Below are 13640 nucleotides of genomic sequence, written 5' to 3'. Positions count from 1 at the left end.
GACACTAGAGCTTTTGTCCACCTGTTTCGGCCACGACTAGCAGGGGGCGCTGGAAGCCCTGCTGCTTATTTCTCCTGTTTTTCTTTCTTTCTTTTGGAGCGCTCTGCTCGTGCCCGCGCCTGGCAGTCCGCCCGGAGCTCGGCGGGGCGGCGCTCGTGCTCGTCCGTCGGCCGCCTGTGCGGCTCGCGCCCGGGAGCGCTGCCGGCTTCCCCCGGAGCCCGCCGCCTCCCTTTGTGCCGCGCCGGCCCTCAGGCTGCCGCCGCGGGGCTGCAGGACGGAATGTAGGCGCCGTGGAGCCTTTTTCTCTTCTGCCCCCAAGTCTGGACACAATGGACTGAAAAGGGAGACATGGACTGAGGGTGGGAGGGACGAGCAGGAAAGAAAGCAAAAAAAAAAAAGCGCGCTGCCGGGAGGGGAGGGAAAACCATGACTTCTGCCGCCGGTAAGTGACGGCGCCCGCGCGGCGGCTGCAAAGTCGGTGGCGAGCGCGGCTCGGGCGGGGGGCCGCCGAGCGACTGTGCGCCCCGAGGAGGGCGGCGGCGGCGGGGCGGCGGCGGCGGGGTGGCGGCAGCTCGGCTCCGCGGCGGCTGCGGGACGCTGGCGAGCGCCGAAGCGTCTGCCGCCCGACGGCGCGGTCGGTCGGTCGCCCGGAGGGGTCGTTCGGGGGCCGCGTCGCGCCCGCAACCCACGTGGAGGGGCCCCCGGGCGGCGGGGGCGGGCGGGGGGGGAGGCTGCGCGCCGGGGGCCGCGCGAGGTGCCGCGGGGACGGGCGCGCGTGGGAACGCGGGGAGCTTCCCGGGCCGGGAGCCGCGGCCGGTGCGGGGTCAGGACGCCGGGTCTCCACCCCGGGACCCGGAGACGGGGCAGTGCCCGTGAGGACGGCGATGATGATGATGATGATGATGTTGTTGTTGTTGTTGTTTCAGGCTCAAGTTTTGTTCTGATGGTTTTTTATTTTTAGAGCAATGCGGAGCGATGCCGGGGAGGGGAGGGGGTTTGAACCTAGTTCGCCCGTTGCGGGGATTTTGTTGCGGTGCTGGTGGGTGTGCAGGGTGTGTGTCTCCCCCCCCCCCCGCGCGCGCCCCCGCGACAAAGCCGGTGCGGGAACCGCGGTGCCGGCCGGGTCTGCGCTCCCAGGACGCGGGCTGGGGTTGAACTCGGACTTGAGACGGTGACAGTGTCCAGTGGGTTTTGTTCACGTCGGGGGGCGGGGGAGACACCCACTAGAAACTGGCCAGGAAGGGCGGGGGGGGAGCGCATAATGGTTATGCAAAGAGACTTTATTTTATTTTTATTGATTCCTTTTTGTTGCCCTTGTTGTTTTATTGTTGTAGTTGTTATTGATGTCGTCGTTGTTGGACGGGACAGAGAGAAATGGAGAGAGGAGGGGAAGACAGAGAGGGGGAGAGAAAGACAGACACCTACCTGCAGACCTGCTTCACCGCCTGGGAAGCGGCTCCCCTGCAGGTGGGCAGCCGGGGGCTCGAACTCGAACTGGGATCCTTATGCAGGTCCCTGTTCTCCAAAGAGACTTTCATGCCTGAGGCTCTCAAGTCCCCAGCTTCAATCCCCCACACGGCCAGAGCTGACCAGTGCTCTGGCTAAAAAAAAAAAAAAAAAGAAAAAAGAAACTGGCCAGGGAACTAGTGTGAAATTTTCTAAGGTTACTACTTCTAGAATCAACACTTAGGTCATTTAATTTAATCTTATTTATTTACTTAGCTCTTCTTGGCGTTTGCTTTATTATTATCTTTATTGGATAGAGACAACCAGAAATCAAGAGGGAAGGAGAGAGAGACACCTGCAGCCCTGCTTCACCACTTGTGAAGCTTTGAAGCTTTGTAGGTGGGGTCCGGGGGCTTGAACCTGGGGCCTTTGAACCTTTGAAGGTGGGGACTGGGAGCTTGAATCTGGGTCCTTGTGCACTGTAACATGTGCGCTCAACCAGGTGCGCCACCACCCGGCCCCTGCGTTTGTTTTAAATTCCTGAAGTTGAAACTGTCAAAACAGAACTCAGAAACGTTTGTTGTTTTTTTTTTAATCTTCCTGAAGCCCAGAGTGTTGCATTGCTAGGTGTAATCAGAGTGCAGGTAACAAGTTGGCAGCAAGAAGTTAGCCAATAGGGACAAGAATGCAAGGAGGGAGGTCTTTCAGAAATGCTGCTCTCAAGGAAAATATATGTTTCCTTTTTTATTTTATATATGTATATGTATATATATATAATCACTCACTGGAAGTTAAATTACAGCTTTTTTGTTTTGTTTTGTTTTGTTTTGCCTCCGGAGTTATCGCTGGAGCTTGGTGCCTGCACTACCGCTCCTGGTGGCATTTTTCCTTTTACCTATTTTATGGGGTAGGATAGAGAGAAATTGAGAGGGAAAGGGGAGATAAGAGAGGGAGCCACAAGAGAGACACCTGTAGACCTGCTTCACCTCTCATGAAGTGTCTCCACTGCCTGTGGGGAGTGGGGGCTCGAACCCAGGTCCTTGTGCTTGGTATATGTGTGTGCACGCCCCTCACTACCTGACCCTTATAGACTTTTCCTTTCCTAACTAAAAGGAGGCCCTATACTAATTGGAGGTGAATTTTCATCTTCAATTCCTGTAATTCCTGTGATTCACCTTTTTTAATTTAGTTTTATTATTGAATCAAACATTTAAATTTAAATTATCATCATAAAACTCTAGCAGAATTTTTTAGCCCTGTCCTCTTGAAGTATCAACCACACTTAAAAGATTCATACCTTACGTATATCATTTTTCAGTTCCAGTCCTAATAGTTTGTAAGGAATAGTTATAGGAACACTTCGTTTGATCTTTTTTACCTAATCATAATCTAGGACTTACTCTGGAAGTGTAGAATTCTCTCATTTGAATGATCCTAGAATAATGCAAGCTATTTTTCTGTTTTATCAACTTTATAATTAAAGAAGTCCACAGACATTTTTGTGGTGGTTGAAAGAGGGATACTTCCTGTGTTTAGCTGAGTTAGTTGGTTTTTCCAAGGCTTGCTGAAAAGCATTAACTACTTTCTTTGTTCACCCATCTGTTAAGATTTATTTTAATTACTTCTTGTATCTAAATGGAGAAAATAGAAGAGAACTCTAGGTTTATTTCCATCTCTCTTTTAATAAAACTGTTCATCAGTAGGAACCATCACACTTTTTAAAAACGATAATCAATCCCCCACACCACCATAAGCCAGAGCTGAACAGTGCTCTGATCAAAACAAGACAAAACAAAACAATAATCAGGGTGGGGTGGTGGCGCACCTGGTTGAGCACACACATGACAGGTCAAGCCCCTGGTCCCCATCTGCAGGAGGAGAGCTTCACGTGTGGTGAAGCTGGGCTGCAGCTGTCTCTGTCTCTTTCCCTCTCTATCCCCCCTTCCTCTCTCAATTTCTCTGTTTATCCAATAATAAAAAGTCAATATTCAAAAACAATAATCAGGTTTATTAAAACTTCCAGAAAGTTATTTCAATTTGTGGGAAGGGGATGTTTGTTTATTTGAATCTAAGCTATTGTGTTCGAGATGGTTGACTTAATTTGCAGAATAAGAGAAATGTTGCAGACCATGTAAGTTGTGTATCGCCTGAAGAATGGCTTGCTTTGTGTTTTCTCCATTGTGAAACATTATAGTCCTATAGTAGAGATTTTAGAATTACTCTAATCAGTATACGATAAAGAGATAATAATGATTATCTGTTTTGCATCTTTTTTAACATAAGAGATGAAAAGAGAAACAAACAAACATAGGGAAAGAAAAAACACATAAGAGATAATACTGCTTTATTAATCCCTGACCCTTGCTTTTTGGCTGGTCCAATTTGAACCAAAGCCATATGTGTGTAACAAATGATGAGTGTGTGTTTGTAATAGTTAGCAAAATGACACTAGTACTTTACTTTCTTACCTTATTTTCCCTTGGAGCCAACCAGCTGTATAAATAGAGGATTTGCTGCTTTGCTCGAAAAAGTAAAAAAAAAAAAAAAAAGTTTGACATTGGAGAAGAACATATGGCAGTGTTTTGAGTTGTGTTTCTTTCAAAATAGTACCATAAAAATAATGAAGGGCCAGGTCGTGGCGCACTGGGTTAAGAGCACATAGTTCTGGGAGTCGGGCGGTGGCGCAGTGGGTTAAGCGCACGTGGCACAAAGCGCAAGGACCGGCTTAAGGATCCAGGTTCCAGCCCCCGGCTCCCCACCTGCCGAGGAGTCACTTCACAGGCAGTGAAGCAGGTCTGCAGGTGTCTGTCTTTCTCTCTCCCTCTCTGTCTTCCCCTCCTCTCTCCATTTCTCTGTGTCCTATCCAACAACGACGACATCAATAACAACAATAATAACTACAACAACAATAAAAAACGGGCAACAAAAGGGAAAGTAAATAAATAAATAATATTTTTTAAAAAAAAGAGCACGTAGTTCTGAAGTGCACGGACCTGCGTAAGGGTTCCAGTTCCAGCCCCGACTCCCCACCTGTAAGGGGGATACTTCACAAGTGGTGAAGCAGGTCTCCAGGTCTCTCACTACCTATCTCTATCTCACCCTCCTCTCTCAATTTCTATCCTGTCCAATAAAATGGAAAAAATGACCACCAGGAGCAGTGAATTCAAACTGCCTGCACCTAGCCCCAGCAGTAACCCTGGAGGTAACACCAACTACAACAACAACAAATAACAATAATAGTAATAATAAGAATGAAGACTGTTGGACATTGCTGTAACAGTGACTAGGAACTCTTGTTTCTATTGAAAGTTAAGGAGTTATTCACTAGTCCTATTAATTGATTCTGCTGACTTTTGAAAATATTCTACTTTGAAGTGGATAATGATATTTTCAGAACAAAATTTCCTGTTACTAAGATTTATCAGTGGGCGTATTTATGCATCTTTCATTTATTCCAAGGCCATTATTATTAGTAAGACAGAAGGCTGTCCTGGAACCTGGTTTCTAGTAGTGAGGACAAACCTAGGTACACTGAAGAAAACTCTCAGGGCCAGGTGGTGGCGCACCTGCTTGAGCACACATCGCGGTGCCCGAGGACCTGGATTCCAGCCCCGTTCCTACCTGAGCGCATCGCAGTGCTCGAGGACCTGGATTCCAGCCCCATTCCCACCTGAGCGCACATCGCAGTGCGCGAGGACCTGGATTCCAGCCCCGTTCCTACCTGAGCGCAGTGCTCGAGGACCTGGATGTCAGCCCCGTTCCCACCTGAGCGCGCATCGCAGTGCGCGAGGACCTGGATTCCAGCCCCCGTTCCCACCTGAGCGCGCATCGCAGTGCTCGAGGACCTGGATTCCAGCCCCATTCCTACCTGAGCGCAGTGCTCGAGGACCTGGATTCCAGCCCCGTTCCCACCTGAGCGCATCACAGTGCTCGAGGACCTGGATTCCAGCCCCGTTCCCACCTGAGCGCATTGCAGTGCTCGAGGACCTGGATGCCAGCCCCGTTCCCACCTGAGCGCGCATCGCAGTGCGCGAGGACCTGGATTCCACCCCCGTTCCCACCTGAGCGCGCATCGCAGTGCTCGAGGACCTGGATTCCAGCCCCCGTTCCCACCTGAGCGCGCATCGCAGTGCGCGAGGACCTGGGTGCCAGCCCCGTTCCCACCTGAGCGCGCATCGCAGTGCGCGAGGACCTGGATGCCAGCCCCGTTCCCACCTGAGCGCGCATCGCAGTGCGTGAGGACCTGGATTCCAGCCCCCGTTCCCACCTGCAGGGGGAAAGCTTCACTAGTGGTGGAGCCGTGCTGCAGGTGTCGCTCTCCCTCTCTGTCTTCACCTTACTCTCAGTTTCTGGCTTTGTCCAATAAATAAATAAAAAGATAATTAGGAAAAAAGAAAGAAAGCTCTCCCAGGCAAAGGCGCTACAGTACATACGGGTTCTCCTATGGCAACTGTCTGGGAACTTCAGACCAAAGAATCCTGTGGGTTTTAGAGATCTGCTGAATGCTCTGACTTTAGGGAAGGAAGCCAGGGCAGTGCAGCCCAAAAGCTTTCAGGTGAGCCAGCTCTCCTCATAGTTAACTGAAACACTGCCTTCAGTGTTACTCATTTAATTCAGTAAATATGCATTGAGAGTGCTAGATACCTAAAACTGTGCTCACTTTCCTGGATGCCAACCATAACTCATTATGTCGTTAGTTGAATTTCTAGGACACTAGGAGAGATTGGGCATTCATCTTTCTTGGAATCAGATTCAAAACACAAAACATATTTAAAGAAAAAAAGTAGCATTTGGACCAAAGAGTAGAAAGGAATTTAACCAAAAACCAAGAATTAATTGGTTAACTGATCCTAAAGCTTCTGAAAAAAAGCAAAACCAAAACCTGTGAGAGTCAGAAAAATAAAAAGATTGATCTGACGAGTTTTTTTTTTTAGCTGTGGTAAAATAAACATCAAATATATGCCATTGTTAGCTATTGTTTTTCTTTTGTCTTTTTTGGGGGGATTAATGGTTTACAGTGGACAGGAAAATATAGTAGTTTGTCTATGTGTAACATTTCCCAACTTCCCACATCTGGGTTTGCATTGTTAGCCATCTAAAGTGTACAGTTCAGTAGCATATTAGTAATTCACTTTGTTGTACAACTGATTTCCAGGGCTCTTTCCATTTTACAAAACTGGTTTTTTTTTTTCCTTCAAAAGTCCCGGGGGTAATATGTTTTAAGATGCTTATAGAATGAGAATTGACATGACAGTCTGTCAGTTTTCATTACCTTGAGTAAGCTGGGAGGTTGGGACGATGCCTAGGGCACTCATATTTTCTCTTAAGACATCACTTAATAGCTCAAGACTTTAATAGCCATTATACCAAGCTTCATCATTTGGTTTTGAAGGATTTCACAATTTTGTTTAGGCCTTAAAGAAAAACAATAATGGGGGTCGGGCAATAGCACACCAGGTTAAGCGCACAGTGTACGAAGCACAAGAATCTGGGCAAGGATCCCTGTTCCAGCCCATGGCTCCCCACCTACAGGGGGTCATTTTACAAGCAGTTAAACAGGTCTGCAGGTGTCTATCTTTCTCTTCCCCCCCTTTTATAAAAAATATTTTATTTATTTATTTATGAGAAAGAGGAGGAGAGAGAGAAAGAACCAGACATCACTCTGGTACATGTGCTGCCAGGCATCTAACTCAGGACCTCATGCTTGAGAGTCCAGTGCTTTATCCACTGCGCCACCTCCTGGGCCACTCTCTCCCCCTCTCTATCTTCTCTCTCAATTTCTATCTGTCCTATACATTTTTTTTTAATATTTTATTTTATTTATTTATTCCCTTTTGTTGCCCTTGTTGTTTTATTGTTGTCGTTATTATTGTTGTTGTCGTTGTTGGATAGGACAGAGAGAAACGGAGAGAGGAGGGGAAGACAGAGAGGAGGAGAGAAAGACAGACACCTGCAGACCTGCTTCACCGCCTGTGAAGCGACTCCCCTGCAGGTGGGGAGCCGGGGTTCGAACCGGGATCCTTATGCCGGTCCTTGTGCTTTGCGCCACCTGCGCCTAACCCGCTGCGCTACAGCCCGACTCCCCCCAATTTTTTTTTTTTTAATGAGAAGTGGATTCATAGTGCAGGCACTGAGCTCCAGTGATAACCCTGAAGGCAAAAAAAAAAGAGAGAGAGAGAGAGAGAGAGAGAGAGAGAGAAAAGAAAAACAAAGAAACTATAACAAGACTATTAAAGGCTGAGATTATATAGCTTTGCACATTTGTGTTGTTACGTTGAAAATATTTCATCCTACCTATTTATAACAACATAGTACTGAGGAATTAAGTGATAAGGCATCTGTTATGGTGTGATCTTGACTGAACACAGAGTATGGGGGGTGTCGGGAAGTTCTTCCTTGTGATGGAAGGAAGTAGAACACTACTTTTTTTTTCCTAACTCAGCTCCTTGTAATGCATTCTTCAGTATTGTGATTAATTTCCACCAAACGAAATATCAAAGTCACTGTGTATCTTAAGTACTTAAACAATGTCCTACTGATACTTTGAAAGGTTTACTTTTTTTTTTTTTTTAATTTCCCCACATCTCTATGAAGAACTATGATGGGGTGACAAGGTGATAGTTTAGGAGGCAAGTTTACAAGAATTTAATAATCATGTATGCTCAGGCTTTATAGATCTTTTAATTTTTTTTAAATTTTATTTATGTATTGGATAGAGACAACCAGAAATTGAGAGAGAAGGGGGGTTGATAGAGTGAGATGGAGAGACACCTGCAGCCCAGCTTCACCACTCCTGAAGCTTTCCCCCTGAAGGGGGGGGACGGGGGCTTGAACCTGGGTCCTTGTGCATTGCAACATGTACGCTCAACCAGGTTTGCCACCACCCGGCCCCGAACAGTGGTTATTGATGACGCACAAACAACATACTGACTGCTATAATCAACATATATCACAACTAATCAGCTTTAGGGCGGAGGTAGCATAATGGTTCCAGGTTCAGTCCCCAATGCTCTGGTAAGGAAAGAAAAGAAAAAATAAATAAACCTCTCTGAAGAATTATACTGAAAATTCCCAGTTAATGACCCCTACCTGAGAAATACCAACTTTATTATGAGACTCACTTCAATAATACAGAATTTCTTTTCACCTTAGAAATTTTCTGATTATCTTGGGCTTTCATTGATAGAAGACATTTATATAACTCTACTGTATATCACTGAGGCAGAAGGGTACTAATTATGCTGAGAAATTTATGGGCCCAGGAGTTAGCTTACCTAGTAGACTGCACTTTACTGTGTTGGGAGGGACCAGGTTTAAGTCACCAGCCATCACATGGGAGCATCTTACAGTGGGAAAAGCTAGGGAGGCTGGAAGGTGGCAAAACGAGCTAAGTGCAAGGATCCGAGTTCGAGCCCCGACTCCCCACCTGCAGGGCGGTCACTTCACAGGCGGTGAAGCAGGTCTGCGGGTGTCTGTCTTTCTCCCTCTTTATCTTCCCATCCTCTCTCCATTTCTCTCCGTCCTGTCCAATAAAATGGAAAAATGGCCACCAGGGGCGGTGCATCCATAGTGCTGGCACCAAGCCCCAGCAATAACCCTGGAGGGGAAAAAAAAATAGAGTTGGGCAGGGGAGACAGTATATAGTTAATAGTTACGGAAAAGCCTTTCACTTTCAAGGTTCTGTGGTTCCAGTTTTAATTCCCAACACCACCATAAACCAGTGCTGAGCAGTATTCTTGTATCTCTCTCTGTCACTAAAGTTAAAAACACAAAGAGAACTTTAAAAAAGAGAGAGAGAGAGAAAAAACGTCATGAGCAGTGGAGCTGTGCTGCCTCCTCTTTTCTCTCTCTGTGTCTCACCTTCTAGCTAGGATTTTAAAAAAATACACGGCGGGGGGGGGGGGGGACAGATGGTGGTGCACTTGGTTGAGTGCACACACTACAGTGCACAAGGATCTGGGTTCAAGCCCCTAGTCTCCACCTGCAGGGGGAAAGCTTCACAAGTGGTGAAGCAGGGCTGTAGGTGTCTCTCTGTCTCTCTTCCTCTCTACCTCCTCCTCTCTCAATTTCTCTGTCTCTACCCAATAATAAAATAAATTAAAGGGGGAAAAGGCCCACTGGAAGTAGTAGGATTGTATAGGCACAAAGCCCAGCAAAAACTTTCACGATAAAATAAAGTTAAAATCTAATGGTTGCATTAACATACATCTATGTATTCAGTTCTTAGCATTCAGCAAATGAGCTGGAGTACTTTGATCTCTCTATATAGATCCTAATCAGGAGTTTCATTTGAAAGATGAAAGTGGCTGAAGATACAGAGATCTGTTCTCATGTTGGAATGAAAAAACTCTATTGAACTTACTGGGAGATGTATAAGAAAACCAAAGATACATACATTGGTAGGAAAGGGCAACTTCAGGAACTTTGAGGGTACTGCTAGTTATGTATAGTGCTAACGTAACCATCACCTTGTCAAAGGTAAGGTTGAGGTTAAATTTAGTCCCTTATCATCTTGTGGTTCTCTTTGGTCATCATTATTATCTTCTTCTTTTCTAGAGATTAAGAAGCCGCCAGTGGCCCCCAAGCCAAAATTTGTGGTGGCAAATAATAAGCCGTCTCCACCTCCTGTTGCTCCTAAGCCTGACATTGTGATTTATAGCGTCCCACAATCAGCAAAAAAACCCAAGCCAGCAATAGCTCCAAAACCTAAAGTTCTCAGTGAGTCACCTGTTCGAGATGTCAAGCAGCCTTCATCCAGGAGCATCATAGTAAACCTGGAGGAGCAGAAACAGGAATCCTCTGAAAATGCTGGCAGTTCCAGCCGCCAAAATGTAAGGCATCGGGGCAGTGGTTCTGTTTTACACAGTTGTTCCTGCGCGTCTGAGTGTATCCATAAACTTGGGAATAGAGAGAAGTCCTGTGCCAGGCAGCTTGTCTTACAGCCCCTGGAAATGCATGAAATTTAGAAAATAGTAGAAGAGTTCTCCTCAGCAGTGAAAACTAGGAGTAAACTAACTCTAGTGGTGAACAGATCAAGAACCAGAATAGAGTGGTTGTAAAGAGCAGTTTCACAGAAGCGAATCTGAAAGACACCGGAGGAAGCCAGACGCTGCTTCTCTTACCTGAGAGAAGAGGGGAGAAATGGAGAGATACTTGGAAGTAGTGATAGATGTACAGGTGACTTAGAAAGGAAATGAAGGCAGGACCGTAGAAAAAATGAGGAGAAAAAAAAGTGGAGACATAGACTTCGATAGATAGTTGTAGTCAGCTCATATCTGTGACCTTGGGAGAACTACTGCAGTTTCCAGTGGAGGGGATGGGAACAGAGAACTCTGGTGGTGGGAACTGTATGGAATTATACCCCATTATCTTATAATTTTGTAAATCAACATTAAATCACTAATAACATTTTTAAAAATAAATAGATATTTAAAAAGAGACCAGCATCACAGTAGAGAAACCTAAAGATGTTCTAGCACAGCATTCATCATCCTTTATTTTCCCTCAGAGACACAGGTTCACAGACAACCCAGAAATGAGAGATGGCTACGATTCCAGCCAACAATTTGGAATTGAATTTGAGGATTTGCCACCTTCCCTGCCCAGCTGTCAAGGAGTTCCTGGTTATCAGCACTGCCACCAACAAATTCTTAGAAGTGAACTTCAAAACTGTGTGACTTGTCAGGATGGCAGTGAGAAAACGAATGCTTGTGTTCACTCATCTGAACAAGATGCACTAGAAAATGGTAAAAAGAATACTTTGTCTCCAAATGGAGTCAGCAAGAAATCAGAAGTCAAAGAGCTTGGTCCCTTAGAAATTCACTTAGTACCGTATGCCCCGAAATTTCCCACTCCCAAACCTAGGAAGTCTCGTGCTGCTTGTCTGTTACGCCAGAAGTATATCGATAGCCCTAGTGAAAGTACTGAGGAACCAGGGGATTTGGGTAGTAGCTCCTCAAGTCTAGTCAAAGATAGTATGAGAAACAGCAAAATCGTTGTTCTTCATCAGAATGTTTTATGTAACCAGAAGCAAGTGGACAAAGTGAAACCAGGAAATAAGTGTGAATTGAATGTGGACCTCAGTGGTGACGGACAGAACGCAGTCTATTCACAGAAAGCCACAGGTCATAAAACAGTTTCCTTTGAAAAAGTCGCATCTCCTTTACATACAGACTCTGATTGGAGTTCCGACAGCAAGACAGAAGAATGTTCCAATATGCCCCTTGTTGTAGACACAGGGGCTAGTTTTGTCCGATCCACTTCTTTATCCAGGAGCCTGCCTAAGCAGCTTAAATTAAGTTGCAATGAACCCGTTCCTTGTATCCCAGGACTGACTGCTCCTCAAATGCAGAAGGAGCCTGTAATAAAAGATGAAAGTTCCTCAAAAATTGTCCCCAAGAAACCTCAAAGACACAGCTTGCCTGCCACAGGGGTACTTAAAAAGGCTGCTTCAGAGGAGCTCGTAGAGAAAAGTTCTTATCCTTCAAATGAAGAAAAAAATGCAGAGAAGGACCTGGAAAGAAAGGACCTTCAGCATTTGTGTGTCCAAAACCCTGGTCTGTCATCCTCCTTTGATATGCCTAACCGGACTTCTGAAAAGCCAATGTGGAAATTACCTCATCCAATCTTACCCTTTCCAGGGAACCCAGAGTCCTTAAAGGCTGTCTCTGTATCCTCAAATAGCAAGCCTTCAGCTGCTCTGACCAAGCCCAGAGCAAAATCATTATCTGCTATGGATATAGAAAGGTGCAATAAGCCTTGCAAAGACTCTCAGAAGAGAAACTCTTTTAAGAAATTGTTCAACATGAAACTGTCCATCTGTTTCATGAAGAGTGACTTCTATAAATTTTGGTCCAAGGGAAGTCAATATGGAGATGCAACTGCAGGCTCAACAGGGGAGCGCCAAGGCGGGGAAAGCGATTGGCATGGCATGTTGGCAGGCAGGAAGAGAGACAGGCCCACCAAGGCATATTCAGCAGACAACTACAGCCTGGAATCCCAAAAGAAAAAGAAGTCTCAGGCCCAGACCAGAGCTGCAAATGGGCCAAGAGCTGAATCTTTGGATGACCAGTTGCTCTCCAGGGAGTCATCATCTCAGGTGCTCTGCAGGTCCATTACTGACATCTGTGCACCCGAATATGAAAATGTACGTCATTATGAGGAGATCCCAGAATATGAGAACTTGCCCTTCTTTATGGCGCTAGAGAAAACTCCAGAGTCGGAACAGCAGAATTCCAGCAGTGTGGAGGGCACTCATGCAAATGTGTATGAGGTAGAAGAGCCCTATGAAGACCCAGAAGGACAGTTGCCACCTGGACCTAGTCTCCAGTCTTCCAGGTAACACATGCCAGACAGGTGCAGCACTTCTGTATGATCGCTGACATGCCCTCGGCAGCGCAGGAGAGAGGTACCCATGAAGAAAAGCCATTTGCTAGTGTGGCTTAGTTAAATACATTACTCCAAAGTGTTGTCTCTGTTACATCCGTGGAATGGATATTTGCAATGTAAGCTGAAGTAATGAACTTTATTTTGGTAGCTGATTCAAAGAACTTCACCCAGTAGTAGTGTATGTATATGTACTACCAGGAAGACCTGGAGGGGACAGAGTTCTCCTTTTTTTTTTTTTTTTTTTAGTTAAAAATAATTTTTAAAATTTTCTTTCTTACTGGATAGAGACAGAGAGAAATTGAGAGGGAGGGGGAGATAGAGAGGGAGAGAGACAAACACCTGCAGCCCTGCTTCACCACTCTCAAAGCTTTCCCTCTGCAGGTGGGGACCAGGAGCTTGAACCCTGGTCCTTGTGCCCTGTGACATGTGCGCTCAGCCAGGTGCGCCGCCACCACCCGGCCCCGACAGTTCTGGTGCTTCTCAGGCATCAACTTAAGGTCAGGAGCAGGAATTTTCCTCCTAGGAGAGGGTACCAGTAGATTCAATAAGGTTTACTAGCTCCATGTAAAAAATCTATGAAGTTATTAAAATCCTTGCATTTATTTGTGTTGACCTTCTCAGGTAAAAACTCTGCTTTTCAAAACTGATTTTTCTAGGATTATTAGTTATTTCACTTACTGACCACTGGTTTCTGACTTCAGTTGAATATAGGAAAGAATTCAACAAACACATAACTACTCTCCTTTCTTACTTTTCTGTATGCATTTCCCGCTCTCTCTCTTTTAAGATTTATTTATTTTGAATCT

The 13640-nt window shown here is 45.8% G+C and overlaps 1 protein-coding gene across 2 annotated transcripts in view; it reads left to right on the top strand.

The window, feature by feature from the left end:
• Positions 1-316: 316 nt before the first annotated feature.
• Positions 317-13640, top strand: part of FGD6 (FYVE, RhoGEF and PH domain containing 6) — a 156277-nt gene continuing 142953 nt past the window's right edge. Inside the window, exons 1-3 of one of the 2 annotated variants that reach the window (XM_060195548.1) lie at positions 317-442; positions 10003-10277; positions 10955-12783. In XM_060195548.1, the coding sequence (XP_060051531.1) occupies positions 427-442; positions 10003-10277; positions 10955-12783 (2120 nt within the window). In that variant the 5' untranslated portion in view covers positions 317-426. The remainder of the gene's footprint in view (positions 443-10002; positions 10278-10954; positions 12784-13640) is intronic. The other variant, XM_060195547.1, reaches the window with a different exon arrangement.

Source organism: Erinaceus europaeus, chromosome 7 (assembly GCF_950295315.1).
Source record: "Erinaceus europaeus chromosome 7, mEriEur2.1, whole genome shotgun sequence".
Classification (NCBI taxonomy): domain Eukaryota; kingdom Metazoa; phylum Chordata; class Mammalia; order Eulipotyphla; family Erinaceidae; genus Erinaceus; species Erinaceus europaeus.
Note: the sequence above shows the minus strand (reverse complement) of the source record. Positions and strands in the feature narration are given on the sequence as shown.